Source organism: Phallusia mammillata, chromosome 6 (assembly GCF_965637545.1).
Source record: "Phallusia mammillata chromosome 6, kaPhaMamm4.hap1.1, whole genome shotgun sequence".
Taxonomy (NCBI): Eukaryota; Metazoa; Chordata; class Ascidiacea; order Phlebobranchia; family Ascidiidae; genus Phallusia; species Phallusia mammillata.
In genome coordinates, this window is record NC_137257.1 from 14617339 (window position 1) to 14635171 (window position 17833).

General features: G+C 40.3%; 2 protein-coding genes and 62 non-coding genes across 64 annotated transcripts in view; 62 read left to right on the forward strand and 2 right to left on the reverse strand.

Moving 5' to 3' along the window:
* Positions 1-182: 182 nt before the first annotated feature.
* LOC145232307 (digestive cysteine proteinase 1-like) lies at positions 183-2139 on the reverse strand. The gene is made up of 3 exons (XM_080096902.1): positions 1942-2139; positions 1188-1293; positions 183-290 (listed from the first exon to the last, which is right to left on the reverse strand). The coding sequence occupies exons 1-3, from the start codon at positions 2123-2125 to the stop codon at positions 191-193; spliced, it is 390 nt and encodes a 129-aa protein (XP_079953028.1). The 5' UTR covers positions 2126-2139; the 3' UTR covers positions 183-190.
* A 3959-nt stretch (positions 2140-6098) lies between these two features.
* LOC145232306 (procathepsin L-like) overlaps positions 6099-17833 on the reverse strand; it is a 39316-nt gene continuing 27581 nt past the window's right edge. The window contains exons 4-8 of the mRNA XM_080096901.1: positions 8080-8271; positions 7672-7840; positions 7327-7432; positions 6720-6826; positions 6099-6555 (exon numbers count right to left, since the gene is read on the reverse strand). Coding sequence (XP_079953027.1) covers positions 6727-6826; positions 7327-7432; positions 7672-7840; positions 8080-8271 — 567 coding nt within the window. The 3' untranslated portion in view covers positions 6099-6555; positions 6720-6726. The remainder of the gene's footprint in view (positions 6556-6719; positions 6827-7326; positions 7433-7671; positions 7841-8079; positions 8272-17833) is intronic.
* Positions 8691-8762, forward strand: Trnaa-ugc (transfer RNA alanine (anticodon UGC)). The gene has a single exon. It is a non-coding gene; the product is annotated as a tRNA-Ala (tRNA).
* Trnaa-cgc (transfer RNA alanine (anticodon CGC)) lies at positions 8917-8988 on the forward strand. Its single transcript has one exon. It is a non-coding gene; the product is annotated as a tRNA-Ala (tRNA).
* Positions 9051-9122, forward strand: Trnaa-ugc (transfer RNA alanine (anticodon UGC)). Its single transcript has one exon. It is a non-coding gene; the product is annotated as a tRNA-Ala (tRNA).
* Trnaa-cgc (transfer RNA alanine (anticodon CGC)) lies at positions 9193-9264 on the forward strand. Its single transcript has one exon. It is a non-coding gene; the product is annotated as a tRNA-Ala (tRNA).
* On the forward strand, positions 9327-9398 carry Trnaa-ugc (transfer RNA alanine (anticodon UGC)). Its single transcript has one exon. It is a non-coding gene; the product is annotated as a tRNA-Ala (tRNA).
* Positions 9560-9631, forward strand: Trnaa-cgc (transfer RNA alanine (anticodon CGC)). Its single transcript has one exon. It is a non-coding gene; the product is annotated as a tRNA-Ala (tRNA).
* Positions 9838-9909, forward strand: Trnaa-cgc (transfer RNA alanine (anticodon CGC)). Its single transcript has one exon. It is a non-coding gene; the product is annotated as a tRNA-Ala (tRNA).
* Trnaa-ugc (transfer RNA alanine (anticodon UGC)) lies at positions 9972-10043 on the forward strand. The gene has a single exon. It is a non-coding gene; the product is annotated as a tRNA-Ala (tRNA).
* On the forward strand, positions 10106-10177 carry Trnaa-cgc (transfer RNA alanine (anticodon CGC)). Its single transcript has one exon. It is a non-coding gene; the product is annotated as a tRNA-Ala (tRNA).
* Positions 10240-10311, forward strand: Trnaa-ugc (transfer RNA alanine (anticodon UGC)). The gene has a single exon. It is a non-coding gene; the product is annotated as a tRNA-Ala (tRNA).
* Trnaa-ugc (transfer RNA alanine (anticodon UGC)) lies at positions 10374-10445 on the forward strand. Its single transcript has one exon. It is a non-coding gene; the product is annotated as a tRNA-Ala (tRNA).
* Positions 10508-10579, forward strand: Trnaa-ugc (transfer RNA alanine (anticodon UGC)). The gene has a single exon. It is a non-coding gene; the product is annotated as a tRNA-Ala (tRNA).
* Trnaa-ugc (transfer RNA alanine (anticodon UGC)) lies at positions 10641-10712 on the forward strand. The gene has a single exon. It is a non-coding gene; the product is annotated as a tRNA-Ala (tRNA).
* On the forward strand, positions 10786-10856 carry Trnaa-ugc (transfer RNA alanine (anticodon UGC)). Its single transcript has one exon. It is a non-coding gene; the product is annotated as a tRNA-Ala (tRNA).
* Trnaa-ugc (transfer RNA alanine (anticodon UGC)) lies at positions 10919-10990 on the forward strand. Its single transcript has one exon. It is a non-coding gene; the product is annotated as a tRNA-Ala (tRNA).
* Positions 11053-11124, forward strand: Trnaa-ugc (transfer RNA alanine (anticodon UGC)). Its single transcript has one exon. It is a non-coding gene; the product is annotated as a tRNA-Ala (tRNA).
* On the forward strand, positions 11186-11257 carry Trnaa-cgc (transfer RNA alanine (anticodon CGC)). The gene has a single exon. It is a non-coding gene; the product is annotated as a tRNA-Ala (tRNA).
* On the forward strand, positions 11320-11391 carry Trnaa-ugc (transfer RNA alanine (anticodon UGC)). Its single transcript has one exon. It is a non-coding gene; the product is annotated as a tRNA-Ala (tRNA).
* On the forward strand, positions 11452-11523 carry Trnaa-ugc (transfer RNA alanine (anticodon UGC)). The gene has a single exon. It is a non-coding gene; the product is annotated as a tRNA-Ala (tRNA).
* Positions 11685-11756, forward strand: Trnaa-ugc (transfer RNA alanine (anticodon UGC)). The gene has a single exon. It is a non-coding gene; the product is annotated as a tRNA-Ala (tRNA).
* On the forward strand, positions 11819-11890 carry Trnaa-cgc (transfer RNA alanine (anticodon CGC)). The gene has a single exon. It is a non-coding gene; the product is annotated as a tRNA-Ala (tRNA).
* Trnaa-ugc (transfer RNA alanine (anticodon UGC)) lies at positions 11953-12024 on the forward strand. The gene has a single exon. It is a non-coding gene; the product is annotated as a tRNA-Ala (tRNA).
* On the forward strand, positions 12087-12158 carry Trnaa-ugc (transfer RNA alanine (anticodon UGC)). The gene has a single exon. It is a non-coding gene; the product is annotated as a tRNA-Ala (tRNA).
* On the forward strand, positions 12235-12306 carry Trnaa-ugc (transfer RNA alanine (anticodon UGC)). The gene has a single exon. It is a non-coding gene; the product is annotated as a tRNA-Ala (tRNA).
* Trnaa-ugc (transfer RNA alanine (anticodon UGC)) lies at positions 12369-12440 on the forward strand. Its single transcript has one exon. It is a non-coding gene; the product is annotated as a tRNA-Ala (tRNA).
* Positions 12510-12581, forward strand: Trnaa-ugc (transfer RNA alanine (anticodon UGC)). The gene has a single exon. It is a non-coding gene; the product is annotated as a tRNA-Ala (tRNA).
* On the forward strand, positions 12644-12714 carry Trnaa-cgc (transfer RNA alanine (anticodon CGC)). The gene has a single exon. It is a non-coding gene; the product is annotated as a tRNA-Ala (tRNA).
* On the forward strand, positions 12777-12848 carry Trnaa-ugc (transfer RNA alanine (anticodon UGC)). The gene has a single exon. It is a non-coding gene; the product is annotated as a tRNA-Ala (tRNA).
* On the forward strand, positions 12911-12982 carry Trnaa-cgc (transfer RNA alanine (anticodon CGC)). The gene has a single exon. It is a non-coding gene; the product is annotated as a tRNA-Ala (tRNA).
* Positions 13045-13116, forward strand: Trnaa-ugc (transfer RNA alanine (anticodon UGC)). Its single transcript has one exon. It is a non-coding gene; the product is annotated as a tRNA-Ala (tRNA).
* Positions 13179-13250, forward strand: Trnaa-ugc (transfer RNA alanine (anticodon UGC)). The gene has a single exon. It is a non-coding gene; the product is annotated as a tRNA-Ala (tRNA).
* Positions 13327-13397, forward strand: Trnaa-ugc (transfer RNA alanine (anticodon UGC)). The gene has a single exon. It is a non-coding gene; the product is annotated as a tRNA-Ala (tRNA).
* Positions 13460-13531, forward strand: Trnaa-ugc (transfer RNA alanine (anticodon UGC)). The gene has a single exon. It is a non-coding gene; the product is annotated as a tRNA-Ala (tRNA).
* On the forward strand, positions 13601-13672 carry Trnaa-cgc (transfer RNA alanine (anticodon CGC)). The gene has a single exon. It is a non-coding gene; the product is annotated as a tRNA-Ala (tRNA).
* On the forward strand, positions 13749-13820 carry Trnaa-ugc (transfer RNA alanine (anticodon UGC)). Its single transcript has one exon. It is a non-coding gene; the product is annotated as a tRNA-Ala (tRNA).
* On the forward strand, positions 13883-13954 carry Trnaa-ugc (transfer RNA alanine (anticodon UGC)). The gene has a single exon. It is a non-coding gene; the product is annotated as a tRNA-Ala (tRNA).
* On the forward strand, positions 14024-14094 carry Trnaa-ugc (transfer RNA alanine (anticodon UGC)). Its single transcript has one exon. It is a non-coding gene; the product is annotated as a tRNA-Ala (tRNA).
* Trnaa-cgc (transfer RNA alanine (anticodon CGC)) lies at positions 14157-14228 on the forward strand. The gene has a single exon. It is a non-coding gene; the product is annotated as a tRNA-Ala (tRNA).
* Trnaa-cgc (transfer RNA alanine (anticodon CGC)) lies at positions 14291-14362 on the forward strand. The gene has a single exon. It is a non-coding gene; the product is annotated as a tRNA-Ala (tRNA).
* On the forward strand, positions 14439-14510 carry Trnaa-ugc (transfer RNA alanine (anticodon UGC)). Its single transcript has one exon. It is a non-coding gene; the product is annotated as a tRNA-Ala (tRNA).
* Positions 14573-14644, forward strand: Trnaa-ugc (transfer RNA alanine (anticodon UGC)). Its single transcript has one exon. It is a non-coding gene; the product is annotated as a tRNA-Ala (tRNA).
* On the forward strand, positions 14714-14785 carry Trnaa-ugc (transfer RNA alanine (anticodon UGC)). The gene has a single exon. It is a non-coding gene; the product is annotated as a tRNA-Ala (tRNA).
* Trnaa-cgc (transfer RNA alanine (anticodon CGC)) lies at positions 14848-14919 on the forward strand. Its single transcript has one exon. It is a non-coding gene; the product is annotated as a tRNA-Ala (tRNA).
* Positions 14982-15053, forward strand: Trnaa-ugc (transfer RNA alanine (anticodon UGC)). The gene has a single exon. It is a non-coding gene; the product is annotated as a tRNA-Ala (tRNA).
* Trnaa-ugc (transfer RNA alanine (anticodon UGC)) lies at positions 15116-15187 on the forward strand. The gene has a single exon. It is a non-coding gene; the product is annotated as a tRNA-Ala (tRNA).
* Positions 15397-15468, forward strand: Trnaa-cgc (transfer RNA alanine (anticodon CGC)). The gene has a single exon. It is a non-coding gene; the product is annotated as a tRNA-Ala (tRNA).
* On the forward strand, positions 15545-15616 carry Trnaa-ugc (transfer RNA alanine (anticodon UGC)). The gene has a single exon. It is a non-coding gene; the product is annotated as a tRNA-Ala (tRNA).
* Trnaa-ugc (transfer RNA alanine (anticodon UGC)) lies at positions 15678-15749 on the forward strand. Its single transcript has one exon. It is a non-coding gene; the product is annotated as a tRNA-Ala (tRNA).
* Trnaa-cgc (transfer RNA alanine (anticodon CGC)) lies at positions 15819-15890 on the forward strand. Its single transcript has one exon. It is a non-coding gene; the product is annotated as a tRNA-Ala (tRNA).
* On the forward strand, positions 15967-16038 carry Trnaa-ugc (transfer RNA alanine (anticodon UGC)). Its single transcript has one exon. It is a non-coding gene; the product is annotated as a tRNA-Ala (tRNA).
* On the forward strand, positions 16101-16172 carry Trnaa-ugc (transfer RNA alanine (anticodon UGC)). The gene has a single exon. It is a non-coding gene; the product is annotated as a tRNA-Ala (tRNA).
* Trnaa-ugc (transfer RNA alanine (anticodon UGC)) lies at positions 16242-16312 on the forward strand. Its single transcript has one exon. It is a non-coding gene; the product is annotated as a tRNA-Ala (tRNA).
* Positions 16375-16446, forward strand: Trnaa-ugc (transfer RNA alanine (anticodon UGC)). Its single transcript has one exon. It is a non-coding gene; the product is annotated as a tRNA-Ala (tRNA).
* On the forward strand, positions 16509-16580 carry Trnaa-ugc (transfer RNA alanine (anticodon UGC)). The gene has a single exon. It is a non-coding gene; the product is annotated as a tRNA-Ala (tRNA).
* Positions 16643-16714, forward strand: Trnaa-ugc (transfer RNA alanine (anticodon UGC)). The gene has a single exon. It is a non-coding gene; the product is annotated as a tRNA-Ala (tRNA).
* Trnaa-ugc (transfer RNA alanine (anticodon UGC)) lies at positions 16777-16848 on the forward strand. Its single transcript has one exon. It is a non-coding gene; the product is annotated as a tRNA-Ala (tRNA).
* Positions 17058-17129, forward strand: Trnaa-cgc (transfer RNA alanine (anticodon CGC)). Its single transcript has one exon. It is a non-coding gene; the product is annotated as a tRNA-Ala (tRNA).
* Positions 17206-17277, forward strand: Trnaa-ugc (transfer RNA alanine (anticodon UGC)). The gene has a single exon. It is a non-coding gene; the product is annotated as a tRNA-Ala (tRNA).
* Positions 17339-17410, forward strand: Trnaa-ugc (transfer RNA alanine (anticodon UGC)). Its single transcript has one exon. It is a non-coding gene; the product is annotated as a tRNA-Ala (tRNA).
* On the forward strand, positions 17480-17551 carry Trnaa-cgc (transfer RNA alanine (anticodon CGC)). Its single transcript has one exon. It is a non-coding gene; the product is annotated as a tRNA-Ala (tRNA).
* On the forward strand, positions 17628-17699 carry Trnaa-ugc (transfer RNA alanine (anticodon UGC)). Its single transcript has one exon. It is a non-coding gene; the product is annotated as a tRNA-Ala (tRNA).
* Positions 17762-17833, forward strand: Trnaa-ugc (transfer RNA alanine (anticodon UGC)). The gene has a single exon. It is a non-coding gene; the product is annotated as a tRNA-Ala (tRNA).

Sequence of the window (17833 nt, forward strand, 5' to 3'; positions counted from 1 at the left end):
AAAAGTAGCTTTACTATAGAAGAGTTTTACCACAGTTTCATTGTCACAATCGCATTGAACAGTTCAAACACCCCTTATAATTAGACTGTTAAATCGCAAATACATAAAAATCAGTTTATTTCACATTTATCAAAAGCATTCGAAAAAGGATTAAATACTAAACAGTTTTTAATTAACTCCAACAAAAAAATTAAATTATAGGGTAGATAGGGATGGTTGCGATTCCACAGTTGTTTTGACGGTTTCTTGCCATGCGAATGTATCCCTTTTCACCCCAATTCACACCCCAACTAAAAAACAAAACCATGTAAAGAAATATTATTGCATGACAATTAAATTCGTTTTTTTTTTAAATATGCCAAAATAAAAGCTTGTTTATAATGCTAAGGGTTGTTATTTTTCTGGTTAGAACATGTTTTGTTACCACTTATCTTTTAGTACGTTATCAAAACTGCTACGATATCTTCACCAAGTGCAGCTTTTTCACGGGCTGGGAACCTAGGACGTTACCGGGGACGAATCCCGATCAAGTTTATAAACGTCTGCATGTGGGTCAGGCGCCTTATACCATTCCGCCAAGTTCCTACCCTTCGGCACGTGCAGTTTGATTCAGGTTAAGTCGGGTATGAAAGGAGGCGTCATTGCGCGAGGGATTTGTTACCGTTACGCACATAAACAAAAAAATATGATTACACCAAAAAGATGATAACGCTTTTAGTACCGGTGTAGCTGCAGCGCGTCTACCATCCCTCCACCAGTTAAACCCTCAACTTTGTCGCGCTTTCTAACGTCTGAACGTTGCGCAGCTATTTTCGGCCTGGTGAATATTTTAGCGCAATTGTGCTAATACGATTTTGCCCAGCGAAATAAACTCAATTCAACTCAACTTAATGATGTCGGTAAACTAAAGTCGTATAATATAATGTCCCCTGAAAAAATCAAGTCTTTCTTGGACTCGCACTCCAACAACTGAGCTACCAGCTCAGCGGTGAGCCCGCCGTAAGACGGATCAAAAGGACTGTGGGTTTACCACTGAGCCTGTGTAGCTTATAATTGGCAGAGCGCGAGTCCTGGAAAGACTTCTGCCGGGGGTTCAAATCCCACCGCAGGCTAGAAGGTATAGCTTGAATATGCTCAAATACATGTTTAAATCGCCAAGGTAAAAAATAAAAATTACACTATTTAACCTGTTTTTAACAATCCAATAATCTGATCCATTTTCATGCCCGTATCCAACCACCAAAGCATCATGGTCTATTGTACCATTGCTGCACTTTGGCTCATAGTAGATACCTGTTTGTATAAAATTTTCTTGAAAATTTTTAAACAGTAAATACCTTTGGAAAAAATGTGTTGACAAAAATGAAAAACTGTATATTTTATCGCATACTTTCACGAAAACGCTTGTATAAAAAGCGATGAAAAAAAGTAAATATTATTTGCAAACTACCTGTAGAAAGGTTTATGTGTTTTTGTTCGTGAAAGTTAAGCATTTGCACAAAACGGTAATTAAAAAAGGTATCGCTTAAACTTAAAGTAACGTGCTTATTCAAACATTAAGTGCAATAGAGGAAGTGCCATAAAAGAAAAATAATCCAACAAAAAAAACAGAACATAGTTCGATAATTAAATGTTCTAAATCTCCCTCCTTAAACGTATACTATTTTTGATTGCCAATCCCAGTGCTGGATTAAGGGTCTGCTGGCCTGTAGGCACATTTTATAAGTGGCCCGAAAATCAGGGTTACCAACTAAAAAAATAGAATTATCAGTGTTGCCAAATCATTGTCACAAAGATCGTTGTTGTAAAGTGGCCTGATTTTTGACTGGCCTGTAGGCACGTGCCTACTTTGCCTAATGGTTAACCCGGCACTGGCCAATTCTTATATTTATGCTAAAGAATTTTCAAAGTACAGGCTATAATTTATGCATATCAACCTACCACTTTGGTACAATTGAAACGAAGTGTGACTTGCATCAAGTCCGACAGATATCGGTCCAATTTCGGCCACAGCTGACTGCAAAGCAAACTCGCTACCGAAAGCAACATATTGACATGAGCTCACTGTGGCACCTATGTTATCTGGATTGAATTGACAACCTTGTTCCTGTAGAAAAAACGTCATCGGCTAGACAACAGTTTTACACAACACTCAACGAAACAACTAAAATAAACATTTTCTTAAACGTTCATAAGGCCAGCAATCACGGCACACTTCTTAGTACCTAAGGCCTGTTAAAGGCATTATACCGAATCAAGCCAAATCAAGCAAGAGCCTGTCGAAGGTTGGCACTTTAACAACTGATGTACATCGGCTTAACGAAACTTGCAACTAAATTTACCGTTGTCGATGGCGGATAAGTTTCTTCGGTGTCAATTCCCTTCATTTTATGAATGCATTCGAACGCCTGCCTTACTGTGGTTACAGGAGGTTCGACATATTTTGAACAACAATCTTCTAAGTTTTGTGTACTCAGAGCGACCAGCCTGCCAGTCTTTTTCTTATTCTGTCCTTCCAACGAACCGACCTGAAATTTTAAAAGTCGATCATAGATCCGATTTTGATAAAAGTTATGCAGGCGTGGATTTGCAAATTGCTGTGTCTTTGTTAGTAAACTGCTCGTGGAAGAATTAAACAAATAAGTTGTTATTTCTGTCCAACTTTGTGTCAAGTTGAGTCCTTGAAATTTTACTTTGAACGTCGATGCAGATGTGTATAAAATTCAAAGTATCGCACAACAAGAAATCTGTATTAGTGAAGTGAGCAAAATTGAGTTACTGCCAATAGAGCAAATGTTTTTACCGAACGTTTTTACTTAAACATTTGCTGTTAAACGTGGTGGGTATTCAACTTGTCACAAATAAGCAGTGTAGCGACTGCGAATATTGGAATCTAAGAGGTCCTCAATTACAATCTGCACAAACGGGAGAGGGTTAAAACTTTATAAGCAACGGTTTACAATTAAATAAACACGTTATCAGGAAAACACTCATACACACGAAAATGTACGTGAATCCACTAACCGCACTAAAGGACCAGCTGCCACCCAATGCACCTTGGCTAACGACGGGCGTCACGAAGCCATGTTGTCGCCAATCGACATGTGTAGGTAATGCAGTTAATTTTCTATTATCGAAAACAGTATTGCAAAACCGGTTAGTTTCTTTATCGTTAGATTTCTTTCTTGTCATCATTTCTTCGGTTCGCTAAAATCAATATTATGGTGTCATTTTATTATACAATATTATGGTGTTATGTTAATGTTTGTGTACATTTTGTTCTTACTTTGTCGGCGAAGAAGTTTGTTTCGACCTCGAATCCTTGTGCGGCATTTTTATTATTTTGGACGAAATTAAAATTTTGTGTCCAGATTTCTTTTCTTGCGAGTTCTTCCTCGTAGTTCTCGTATTGCTTTCCTTTAAAAGAAAATAGTGGATATCCAATTTTTTATTGAATTTGTTTGATTTATTCCGTTATAAAATATTTGGGTTAAAAATGAACTGCAGCTAAAAATTTTACGTCTTCACTTTCACTTTTAGTATTAGTACTTTGTTGTGTACTAAATGTTTAATAAAAAGTACATTTTTTATGAAAAACAAACTAAGAAGACACAAAAAAATGAACATATTGTTTTAACATTCTTAAACCCCCAAATCTTATTTTTTCAGAAAAAAATAACGTTCATTCCTGAGAAAAAAAATAAACCAGGTTGCTTTGTTTTGCACAGCTTTATAAAAACACCACAAAAATATATGAAGACTACTAAATTTACTGTGTTTGAGTTTCCAGTTTATCCATTCAGATTCCAACAACCTGTGACGCATTCCAAAGCACGATTGCGTCACAACCAACACGAGACAAATCCCGAGTAATTGCATTACAACAATTATTAGCTAAGTTTCAAACCTGTTTACCATATATAAAGTTGTAGAAAACATAGCTTTCACTACACAATTCACCGCCAGCTATAAAAGGAACTGTGCCAGCCAGTACCCATTTGCAAACATTTACACATTTACGGCGTTTCAACATTTGCAGTTGATGTCGTTATTAGATTAAAGCAACAGTGTGTAAACTATTGCACCCAGCATTTTTTTCCACTGTCACGCTGCAAAAAGCCAAATTCTTCGCTTTTCTGGTCACAGAATTCGGTTTCTGTTGCCATCTGCTTTCTTGTGTTACTTTACGCCTCATAACGTTTCATTGAATATTTAAAATACAACAACACTGATAAGCAGCAACGCTTATTTACAGTAGGCTCATCACGAGACAGCGTCAATGTGTAACTTTTTGTGTGGCATAAGGTCCTTTGACGGGGTAAAACTTCAATCCACTTTGCTTTGATCAATGCAAAACCTTACAAAAGACTGGCAGAACCTGTAATTTCCGTTTGAGGTTGTAAGGAGGGTATACGAAACTCTTTATCGCGAAAAGTGTAGGGTTCAAATACCGTTTTTTTATTGTTTAAACCCGGTAAGTCATTGACGAAATGTGTTGCGAAAATGAATGCTTATCAAATGATTTCACCACTCTTTTCCAAACCATTAAATGCTTGCGGCACACGGACACAGTAGGTTTCAGATCGCGACTCACTGCACAGTATAGTATGATGCAGCACACCGTTGATTTAAACGTTTAGATATAACGTATTCAAATTTGGGTTGCCATTTGCCCTTAGTTGTTGCACAACTTATTTTAAACCTTCTTGCACCGGTTGAAAGCTTTTTTTAACAAACCTTAAAAGACCACATTTTATCATCATTGTAGGTCATACCCAGGAGAAGCAGAATACCCCGACTGACTCCTTGATATTATTAACAGTGATTCAACTGCCGTCGCCTCTACAAATCTCAAAGTATCGAATACATGGTCTTTAACAGCTCCTTACTTAACAGATTCACACAACTGACTGACTTGTTTGAATCTATACTTAATCAACAAAGCAAAAAGTATAAGACAAGACAAAAACAACGTTTTGATCAAAACGAGATATTTTAGGGCTGCATGCTGTCTTGGAAAATCTTAGGCTTAATTTGTCCTTTCTTTTCATTCCGGCACTTAATGACAATTAGCGCCTTTGTTGTTGTCAATTTATCCGATCTCTTCAAGGAAAATTAAGAACGTGCACGTTAACATTAAGTTTTGATCACATTCTTATTTCTTTACATGTTCGCGAATCAGCATTTTTGCATGGAAAATGTTAACGGACACACGCTTAACCGATTGCCATATAACCTGGGGCGTTTTGGATTCGTGACGATTCCGTCAAAAAGGTGTTTAAAGTTTTGCTTGTTTATAATTGGCGGCATTTGCACGTGTTTTGCATTGTGCTTTCGTATCAAAGTAAATGGTTTCCAATAGACAGTGACAGTTTGTCTTGATATCATCTGGATATCAATTGAAAGAAAACACAAAATTCATTTAGGAATGTCGTCTTAACTTAAGTTTTACAAAATTGACAGTGTAACTTAAATTAGATGCCTTCTTCTTTTTCCTGGCTAGCTTCGTGGTGATTTGGCGAAGTCAAAAGTGTAAAAAACTTTAATAACAAAATAGACAACCGCAGGGTGTGTACGTTCGTTTTGTTTTCATTTAAATTTAATTGTTCGTTTAGACCAGCGGTTCCCAAACTCGGGGTCCTTTAGGGGTCCGTGAGGCAATTTTGAGGGGACCACGAAGCGGTTGAAGTAATTCTATAATCTTATTTGGCGTCAGTTTGTGCCTCTAAATAAGTTTAAATCAAAGTAGAATTGAGAATCGACTGTCTCCTTTGCTAAACAATGGCCTTTATTGAATGACAACTATCAAAAATGCAATTGTTCGCGCACAATCGTAATGTTTTTTTGTCCTGTTTGTGATGTCATATGCTGTCTTTGGATGATTGTTATGCGCAATTTTGCATAACTAGCTAAAATCCTGCAATCAACTTTCGTTTTTATGAAATACACATATAGTCTTAAGGACCGCGAGCCCTCGAAATAATTGCAAAGGGACCGTTTTGAAAAAATATATGAAAAAGTTTGGGAACCACTGGTTTAGACTCTACAATATATGGTTGTGTGAAACCATATAACACGTAACATAACGTTTTGAAACATTGCCGATTTGAACACTGATTTTATTGTATGGTTACGGTTGTAATACAACGATAAACTCAAAATTGCACATGTGTGACTAATTCAACAACAAATATAATTTGTAAAGAAAACAGTGACCTCAATAATACTGCTATAAATGTTGAGCAACATAAAATGTGTTCAAACTCATACACAGAACTACAAAGAGAAAATGATCCAAAAAATCGGAAATTACAAATCTAAATGTTATTACAAGGTTTATAAAAGTTTTTGGAATTATTTGGTTTTCTTAAAATGCTGGATATATCTGCGAACACTATTCTAATACTTCTGAACTTTCTAGAACAAGATAAAATTATGAATAAAACGCCGTTATTGCAAAAGAAAAACAGAGCGACGATACGAATGATTACACAAAATAATTTCGGCAACAAACAAATTGTATAGCACATATGTAATTCCCATTGACTTCGAAATCTGAAAAAAAAGAGAAAAGTCAATTGAGTGGTATACAAGAATTAAACAAAAGGTTTTAATATCTTCTATCACAGAAATTCTTTTTTTATTTTAGCAAACACCAATAATGGATATTCAAACAAACATTTAAACTCTACACAGGTTTGTAAAGCCATGTATTATACCTTATATCTAAACAACGGGGTAGCTGGCTTGGGTAGCAATTCCACAGTTGTTCATCTTGTTACGAGACATCATAATGTACCCTTCCATGCCCCAAGTTGCTCCCCAGCTAAAAACAACAGTTTTGTAAACATAGCCTACATCGTTAAGGCACTCAAAGTTTTTGTGAAAACGTTCGTGACTTTCAAAATATTCGAGTACATACTTCTATACCACGACAAGTATGATTTTAATGCGAACGCGTTGGAAATTTAGAATAACTTGATTTGTTTTTGTTAGCAGCTATGGCAATGGTTCTCAACTGGTAGTCCACGATACATTTTTAGGTGGTTCATGGGTCGTCGACTATATTTGGTGATACACTGGAAATAGTTGCACATTATTGAAAGAGGGTCAAAAAATGTCTATGGCATAGAACGAGAACCATTGCGAAAAGGAATTTCTTATTGGCAAGAATCTGAAAGTTAGAGAGAGAGAGAGAGAGAGAGAGAGAGAGAGAGAGAGAGAGAGAGAGAGCACGCTTTTGGTTAACTGTAACGGTAATCAACAAAACAATCTGCAACATACGTAGTCTTCATACAAATTAAACTCAGTCTTGGTGCAACAAACCTGTTCTTCACCAGCCAGTATTCCTCTCCATTCTCCATTCCATATCCAACAGCCAAAACTCCATGGTCGAGTTTGGTGGAACTGCACTCAGGTTCATAGTAAACACCTAAATTTGTAAAAAAAAATGGTTAGAATATTCAGTAACTTTAACCCGTTTTGCATGCACAACAAATGTAATATGTGTCTGTTTAAATAACACTTTTACTTTATACTTCTAAATGCTGAAATAAAATTGCTTGTTTAGAAATTATTTTTACGTTTCATGTGGTATGTATTGGACGACACCTACACCAATACCGTCATTACATGCAAAAAGACTTATAATAAAAGATAAACTGCTGTTACCAGAGTGGTAGAGTTGGAATGATTTGTGCCCTGCATCAATGGCGACTGAAATTGGTCCAATCGTTGACACAGCACTTTGCAGGCCGGTTTCACTCATTCGCTCGATGTCTACACAACCTTTTAGAGTTGCTCCCTTATTCTTCGTGGTATATTCGCACGACGGCTCGTTCTGCCAGAAAAGAAGACAGTTCGAATTACACAAAGCACAATTTAATCACAGCTTAGTAATTCTCAAAAAAAAGCGAAAAAAATGCTTGACTACTGGAACTAATGCAATACAAAAAAAGGCCAATGTCGAAGCTGTTCTATAAACTCGTCAACGAAACCGAAGTACTGGATTAATTCTTTTTTTGTTGTTGAGAATTATTTTAAACCGATATTACAACAAAAATCGATTTCCACGCTTACCATTGCCTTGTACGGATAAGACATTTCAGTGTCAATTCCACCATTCATAAAAATGTATTCGAAAGCATTATCCATCAGACCGCCTTGGCATCCCATGTTGCCCTCTTTCTTGCTGCAATCAATCAAATTTTGCTCACTGAGTGAAACCAGCATTCCCGTTTTCTTGAAATGTTGGCCTTCCAATGAACCAGTCTACAGAAAAAATATGATGTATAGAAATTGTTGTACTCAGTTGCAAGCAATTTCTAAAGTCGTGAAAAGTGGCTATTCACACATAGATGAACACAGTTTTACAACCACAATTCTCCTGGTAATACCTGTAAAGTATTCCTGTGGTATTCTAACACGGACATGTAGTGTGGGCCACACGTTTCATATGCGTGTGGAACGCGGTCAATTCCCGGCAACTCAACGTTTTACAACGAATGTACTCTTTTCAAGAGTGCAACTATTACAATCCCTTAACAACATGAGGATGCAGCTCAGTGGAAGAGCGCGCTTTGAAGAACATGGGGATGTAGCTTCAATCCACCGGATCTCCACTTTACGTTTTCAAATAAACGTTTGCTTCTATAATTCATTTAAAAATCTCTTATCGCTTGACATTACATGGGGATGTAGCTCAGTGGTAGAGCGCACGCTTTGCATGTGTGAGGCCCCGGGTTCAATCCCCGGCATCTCCACTTTTTATTTTAATGTTTGCTTCTATAATTCAATCAAAAACCTTTTATCGCTTTCAAGTACATGGGGATGCAGCTCAGTGGTAGAGCGCACGCTTTGCATGTGTGAGGCCCCTTCTTAATGCATTTAAAAATCCTTTATCGCTTAGAAGTACATGGGGATGTAGCTCAGTGGTAGAGCGCACGCTTCGCATGTGTGAGGCCCCGGGTTCAATCCCCGGCATCTCCACTTTTCATTTTAATGTTTGCTTCTTAATGCATTTAAAAATCCTTTATCGCTTTGAAGTACATGGGGATGTAGCTCAGTGGTAGAGCGCACGCTTTGCATCTGTGAGGCCCCGGGTTCAATCCCCGGCATCTCCACTTTTCATTTTAAATTTTTAATGTTTGCTTCTTAATGTATTTAAAAATCCTTTATCGCTTTGAAGTACATGGGGATGTAGCTCAGTGGTAGAGCGCACGCTTCGCATGTGTGAGGCCCCGGGTTCAATCCCCGGCATCTCCACTTTTCATTTTAATGTTTGCTTCTTAATGCATTTAAAAATCCTTTATCGCTTTGAAGTACATGGGGATGTAGCTCAGTGGTAGAGCCCACGCTTTGCATCTGTGAGGCCCCGGGTTCAATCCCCGGCATCTCCACTTTTCATTTTAAATTTTTAATGTTTGCTTCTTAATGTATTTAAAAATCCTTTATCGCTTTGAAGTACATGGGGATGTAGCTCAGTGGTAGAGCGCACGCTTTGCATGTGTGAGGCCCCTTCTTAATGCATTTAAAAATCCTTTATCGCTTAGAAGTACATGGGGATGTAGCTCAGTGGTAGAGCGCACGCTTCGCATGTGTGAGGCCCCGGGTTCAATCCCCGGCATCTCCACTTTTTATTTTAATGTTTATAAATATTTGCTTCTTTAATTCATTAAACCATCTATTATCGCATTGAAGTACATGGGGATGTAGCTCAGTGGTAGAGCGCACGCTTTGCATGTGTGAGGCCCCGGGTTCAATCACGACATCTCCACTTTTCATTTTAATGTTTGCTTCTTAATGCATTTAAAAACCCTTTATCGCATTGAAGTACATGGGGATGTAGCTCAGTGGTAGAGCGCACGCTTCGCATGTGTGAGGCCCCGGGTTCAATCCCCGGCATCTCCACTTTTCATTTTAATGTTTGCCTCTTAATGTATTTAAAAATCCTTTATCGCATTGAAGTACATGGGGATGTAGCTCAGTGGTAGAGCGCACGCTTTGCATGTGTGAGGCCTCGGGTTCAATCCCCGGCATCTCCACTTTTCATTTTAATGTTTGCTTCTTAATGCATTTAAAAACCCTTTATCGCATTGAAGTACATGGGGATGTAGCTCAGTGGTAGAGCGCACGCTTCGCATGTGTGAGGCCCCGGGTTCAATCCCCGGCATCTCCACTTTTCATTTTAATGTTTGCTTCTTAATGTATTTAAAAATCCTTTATCGCATTGAAGTACATGGGGATGTAGCTCAGTGGTAGAGCGCACGCTTTGCATGTGTGAGGCCTCGGGTTCAATCCCCGGCATCTCCACTTTTCATTTTAATGTTTGCTTCTTAATGCATTTAAAAATCCTTTATCGCTTTGAAGTACATGGGGATGTAGCTCAGTGGTAGAGCGCACGCTTTGCATGTGTGAGGCCCCGGGTTCAATCCCCGGCATCTCCACTTTTCATTTTAATGTTTGCTTGTTAATGCATTTACAAATCCTTTATCGCTTTGAAGTACATGGGGATGTAGCTCAGTGGTAGAGCGCACGCTTTGCATGTGTGAGGCCCCGGGTTCAATCCCCGGCATCTCCACTTTTCATTTTAATGTTTGCGTCTTAATGCATTCAAAAACTTTTATCGCTTTGAAGTACATGGGGATGTAGCTCAGTGGTAGAGCGCACGCTTTGCATGTGTGAGGCCCCGGGTTCAATCCCCGGCATCTCCACTTTTTATTTTAATGTTTATAAATATTTGCTTCTTTAATTCATTAAACCATCTATTATCGCATTGAAGTACATGGGGATGTAGCTCAGTGGTAGAGCGCACGCTTTGCATGTGTGAGGCCCCGGGTTCAATCCCGACATCTCCACTTTTTATTTTAATGTTTGCTTCTTAATGCATTTAAAAACCCTTTATCGCATTGAAGTACATGGGGATATAGCTCAGTGGTAGAGCGCACGCTTTGCATGTGTGAGGCCCCGGGTTCAATCCCCGACATCTCCACTTTTTATTTTAATGTTTGCTTCTTAATGCATTTAAAAATCCTTTATCGCTTTGAAGTACATGGGGATGTAGCTCAGTGGTAGAGCGCACGCTTTGCATGTGTGAGGCCCCGGGTTCAATCCCGGGCATCTCCACTTTTCATTTTAATGTTTGCTTTTTAATGTATTTAAAACCTTTTATCGCATTGAAGTACATGGGGATGTAGCTCAGTGGTAGAGCGCACGCTTCGCATGTGTGAGGCCCCGGGTTCAATCCCCGGCATCTCCACTTTTTATTTTAGTGTTTGCTTCTTAATGCATTTAAAAATCCTTTATCGCTTTGAAGTACATGGGGATGTAGCTCAGTGGTAGAGCGTACGCTTTGCATGTGTGAGGCCCCGGGTTCAATCCCCGGCATCTCCAATTTTCATTATGTTTGCTCATTTAATTCATTAAACCATCTTTTATCGCTTTGTAGTACATGGGGATGTAGCTCAGTGGTAGAGCGCACGCTTTGCATGTGTGAGGCCCCGGGTTCAATCCCCGGCATCTCCACTTTTCATTTTAAGGTTTTAATGTTTGCTTCTTAATGTATTTAAAAATCCTTTATCGCTTTGAAGTACATGGGGATGTAGCTCAGTGGTAGAGCGCACGCTTTGCATGTGTGAGGCCCCTTCTTAATGCATTTAAAAATCCTTTATCGCTTAGAAGTACATGGGGATGTAGCTCAGTGGTAGAGCGCACGCTTTGCATGTGTGAGGCCCCGGGTTCAATCCCCGGCATCTCCACTTTTCATTTTAATGTTTGCTTCTTAATGTATTTAAAAACCCTTTATCGCATTGAAGTACATGGGGATGTAGCTCAGTGGTAGAGCGCACGCTTCGCATGTGTGAGGCCCCGGGTTCAATCCCCGGCATCTCCACTTTTTATTTTAATGTTTGCTTCTTAATGCATTTAAAAATCCTTTATCGCTTTGAAGTACATGGGGATGTAGCTCAGTGGTAGAGCGCACGCTTTGCATGTGTGAGGCCCCGGGTTCAATCCCCGGCATCTCCACTTTTTATTTTAATGTTTGCTTCTTAATGCATTTAAAAATCCTTTATCGCTTTGAAGTAAATGGGGATGTAGCTCAGTGGTAGAGCGCACGCTTTGCATGTGTGAGGCCCCGGGTTCAATCCCCGGCATCTCCACTTTTCACTTTTTGTTTTCAAATAAATATTTGCTTCTTTAAATCATAAAACAATCTATTATCGCTATGAAGTACATGGGTATGTAGCTCAGTGGTAGAGCGCACGCTTTGCATGTGTGAGGCCCCGGGTTCAATCCCCGGCATCTCCACTTTTCATTTTAATGTTTGCGTCTTAATGCATTTAAAAATCCTTTATCGCTTAGAAGTACATGGGGATGTAGCTCAGTGGTAGAGCGCACGCTTTGCATGTGTGAGGCCCCGGGTTCAATCCCCGGCATCTCCACTTTTCATTTCACAATAAATGTTTGCTAATTTAATTCATTAAACCATCTATTATCGCATTGAAGTACATGGGGATGTAGCTCAGTGGTAGAGCGCACGCTTTGCATGTGTGAGGCCCCGGGTTCAATCCCCGACATCTCCACTTTTCATTTTAATGTTTGCTTCTTAATGCATTTAAAAACCCTTTATCGCATTGAAGTACATGGGGATGTAGCTCAGTGGTAGAGCGCACGCTTCGCATGTGTGAGGCCCCGGGTTCATCCCCGGCATCTCCACTTTTCATTTTAATGTTTGCTTCTTAATGTATTTAAAAATCCTTTATCGCATTGAAGTACATGGGGATGTAGCTCAGTGGTAGAGCGCACGCTTTGCATGTGTGAGGCCCCGGGTTCAATCCCCGGCATCTCCACTTTTCATTTTAATGTTTGCTTCTTAATGTATTTAAAAACCCTTTATCGCATTGAAGTACATGGGGATGTAGCTCAGTGGTAGAGCGCACGCTTCGCATGTGTGAGGCCCCGGGTTCAATCCCCGGCATCTCCACTTTTTATTTTAATGTTTGCTTCTTAATGCATTTAAAAATCCTTTATCGCTTTGAAGTACATGGGGATGTAGCTCAGTGGTAGAGCGCACGCTTTGCATGTGTGAGGCCCCGGGTTCAATCCCCGGCATCTCCACTTTTTATTTTAATGTTTGCTTCTTAATGCATTTAAAAATCCTTTATCGCTTTGAAGTAAATGGGGATGTAGCTCAGTGGTAGAGCGCACGCTTTGCATGTGTGAGGCCCCGGGTTCAATCCCCGGCATCTCCACTTTTCACTTTTTGTTTTCAAATAAATATTTGCTTCTTTAAATCATAAAACAATCTATTATCGCTATGAAGTACATGGGGATGTAGCTCAGTGGTAGAGCGCACGCTTTGCATGTGTGAGGCCCCGGGTTCAATCCCGACATCTCCACTTTTCATTTTAATGTTTGCGTCTTAATGCATTTAAAAATCCTTTATCGCATTGAAGTACATGGGGATGTAGCTCAGTGGTAGAGCGCACGCTTTGCATGTGTGAGGCCCCGGGTTCAATCCCCGGCATCTCCACTTTTCATTTCACAATAAATGTTTGCTAATTTAATTCATTAAACCGTCTATTATCGCATTGAAGTACATGGGGATGTAGCTCAGTGGTAGAGCGCACGCTTCGCATGTGTGAGGCCCCGGGTTCAATCCCCGGCATCTCCACTTTTCACTTTTTGTTTTCAAATAAATATTTGCTTCTTTAAATCATAAAACAATCTATTATCGCTATGAAGTACATGGGGATGTAGCTCAGTGGTAGAGCGCACGCTTTGCATGTGTGAGGCCCCGGGTTCAATCCCCGGCATCTCCACTTTTCATTTTAATGTTTGCGTCTTAATGCATTTAAAAATCCTTTATCGCTTAGAAGTACATGGGGATGTAGCTCAGTGGTAGAGCGCACGCTTTGCATGTGTGAGGCCCCGGGTTCAATCCCCGGCATCTCCACTTTTCATTTCACAATAAATGTTTGCTAATTTAATTCATTAAACCATCTATTATCGCATTGAAGTACATGGGGATGTAGCTCAGTGGTAGAGCGCACGCTTTGCATGTGTGAGGCCCCGGGTTCAATCCCGACATCTCCACTTTTCATTTTAATGTTTGCTTCTTAATGCATTTAAAAACCCTTTATCGCATTGAAGTACATGGGGATGTAGCTCAGTGGTAGAGCGCACGCTTCGCATGTGTGAGGCCCCGGGTTCAATCCCCGGCATCTCCACTTTTTATTTTAATGTTTGCTTCTTAATGCATTTAAAAATCCTTTATCTCATTGAAGTACATGGGGATGTAGCTCAGTGGTAGAGCGCACGCTTCGCATGTGTGAGGCCCCGGGTTCAATCCCCGGCATCTCCACTTTTCACTTTTTGTTTTCAAATAAATATTTGCTTCTTTAAATCATAAAACAATCTATTATCGCTATGAAGTACATGGGGATGTAGCTCAGTGGTAGAGCGCACGCTTTGCATGTGTGAGGCCCCGGGTTCAATCCCCGGCATCTCCACTTTTCATTTTAATGTTTGCGTCTTAATGCATTTAAAAATCCTTTATCGCTTAGAAGTACATGGGGATGTAGCTCAGTGGTAGAGCGCACGCTTTGCATGTGTGAGGCCCCGGGTTCAATCCCCGGCATCTCCACTTTTCATTTCACAATAAATGTTTGCTAATTTAATTCATTAAACCATCTATTATCGCATTGAAGTACATGGGGATGTAGCTCAGTGGTAGAGCGCACGCTTTGCATGTGTGAGGCCCCGGGTTCAATCCCCGGCATCTCCACTTTTCATTTTAATGTTTGCTTCTTAATGCATTTAAAAACCCTTTATCGCATTGAAGTACATGGGGATGTAGCTCAGTGGTAGAGCGCACGCTTCGCATGTGTGAGGCCCCGGGTTCAATCCCCGGCATCTCCACTTTTCATTTTAATGTTTGCTTGTTAATGCATTTACAAATCCTTTATCGCTTTGAAGTACATGGGGATGTAGCTCAGTGGTAGAGCGCACGCTTTGCATGTGTGAGGCCCCGGGTTCAATCCCCGGCATCTCCACTTTTTATTTTAATGTTTGCTTCTTAATGCATTTAAAAATCCTTTATCGCTTTGAAGTAAATGGGGATGTAGCTCAGTGGTACAGCGCACGCTTTGCATGTGTGAGGCCCCGGGTTCAATCCCCGGCATCTCCACTTTTCACTTTTTGTTTTCAAATAAATATTTGCTTCTTTAAATCATAAAACAATCTATTATCGCTATGAAGTACATGGGTATGTAGCTCAGTGGTAGAGCGCACGCTTTGCATGTGTGAGGCCCCGGGTTCAATCCCGACATCTCCACTTTTCATTTTAATGTTTGCTTCTTAATGCATTTAAAAACCCTTTATCTCATTGAAGTACATGGGGATGTAGCTCAGTGGTAGAGCGCACGCTTCGCATGTGTGAGGCCCCGGGTTCAATCCCCGGCATCTCCACTTTTCACTTTTTGTTTTCAAATAAATATTTGCTTCTTTAAATCATAAAACAATCTATTATCGCTATGAAGTACATGGGTATGTAGCTCAGTGGTAGAGCGCACGCTTTGCATGTGTGAGGCCCCGGGTTCAATCCCCGGCATCTCCACTTTTATTTTAATGTTTGCGTCTTAATGCATTTAAAAATCCTTTATCGCTTAGAAGTACATGGGGATGTAGCTCAGTGGTAGAGCGCACGCTTTGCATGTGTGAGGCCCCGGGTTCAATCCCCGGCATCTCCACTTTTCATTTCACAATAAATGTTTGCTAATTTAATTCATTAAACCGTCTATTATCGCATTGAAGTACATGGGGATGTAGCTCAGTGGTAGAGCGCACGCTTCGCATGTGTGAGGCCCCGGGTTCAATCCCCGGCATCTCCACTTTTCACTTTTTGTTTTCAAATAAATATTTGCTTCTTTAAATCATAAAACAATCTATTATCGCTATGAAGTACATGGGGATGTAGCTCAGTGGTAGAGCGCACGCTTTGCATGTGTGAGGCCCCGGGTTCAATCCCCGGCATCTCCACTTTTCATTTTAATGTTTGCGTCTTAATGCATTTAAAAATCCTTTATCGCTTAGAAGTACATGGGGATGTAGCTCAGTGGTAGAGCGCACGCTTTGCATGTGTGAGGCCCCGGGTTCAATCCCCGGCATCTCCACTTTTCATTTCACAATAAATGTTTGCTAATTTAATTCATTAAACCATCTATTATCGCATTGAAGTACATGGGGATGTAGCTCAGTGGTAGAGCGCACGCTTTGCATGTGTGAGGCCCCGGGTTCAATCCCGACATCTCCACTTTTCATTTTAATGTTTGCTTCTTAATGCATTTAAAAACCCTTTATCGCATTGAAGTACATGGGGATGTAGCTCAGTGGTAGAGCGCACGCTTTGCATGTGTGAGGCCCCGGGTTCAATCCCCGGCATCTCCACTTTTTATTTTAATGTTTGCTTCTTAATGCATTTAAAAATCCTTTATCGCTTTGAAGTAAATGGGGATGTAGCTCAGTGGTACAGCGCACGCTTTGCATGTGTGAGGCCCCGGGTTCAATCCCCGGCATCTCCACTTTTCATTTTAATGTTTGCTTCTTAATGCATTTAAAAATCCTTTATCGCTTTGAAGTACATGGGGATGTAGCTCAGTGGTAGAGCGCACGCTTTGCATGTGTGAGGCCCCGGGTTCAATCCCCGGCATCTCCACTTTTTATTTTAATGTTTGCTTCTTAATGCATTTAAAAATCCTTTATCGCTTTGAAGTAAATGGGGATGTAGCTCAGTGGTACAGCGCACGCTTTGCATGTGTGAGGCCCCGGGTTCAATCCCCGGCATCTCCACTTTTCACTTTTTGTTTTCAAATAAATATTTGCTTCTTTAAATCATAAAACAATCTATTATCGCTATGAAGTACATGGGTATGTAGCTCAGTGGTAGAGCGCACGCTTTGCATGTGTGAGGCCCCGGGTTCAATCCCGACATCTCCACTTTTCATTTTAATGTTTGCTTCTTAATGCATTTAAAAACCCTTTATCTCATTGAAGTACATGGGGATGTAGCTCAGTGGTAGAGCGCACGCTTCGCATGTGTGAGGCCCCGGGTTCAATCCCCGGCATCTCCACTTTTCACTTTTTGTTTTCAAATAAATATTTGCTTCTTTAAATCATAAAACAATCTATTATCGCTATGAAGTACATGGGTATGTAGCTCAGTGGTAGAGCGCACGCTTTGCATGTGTGAGGCCCCGGGTTCAATCCCCGGCATCTCCACTTTTATTTTAATGTTTGCGTCTTAATGCATTTAAAAATCCTTTATCGCTTAGAAGTACATGGGGATGTAGCTCAGTGGTAGAGCGCACGCTTTGCATGTGTGAGGCCCCGGGTTCAATCCCCGGCATCTCCACTTTTCATTTCACAATAAATGTTTGCTAATTTAATTCATTAAACCGTCTATTATCGCATTGAAGTACATGGGGATGTAGCTCAGTGGTAGAGCGCACGCTTCGCATGTGTGAGGCCCCGGGTTCAATCCCCGGCATCTCCACTTTTCACTTTTTGTTTTCAAATAAATATTTGCTTCTTTAAATCATAAAACAATCTATTATCGCTATGAAGTACATGGGGATGTAGCTCAGTGGTAGAGCGCACGCTTTGCATGTGTGAGGCCCCGGGTTCAATCCCCGGCATCTCCACTTTTCATTTTAATGTTTGCGTCTTAATGCATTTAAAAATCCTTTATCGCTTAGAAGTACATGGGGATGTAGCTCAGTGGTAGAGCGCACGCTTTGCATGTGTGAGGCCCCGGGTTCAATCCCCGGCATCTCCA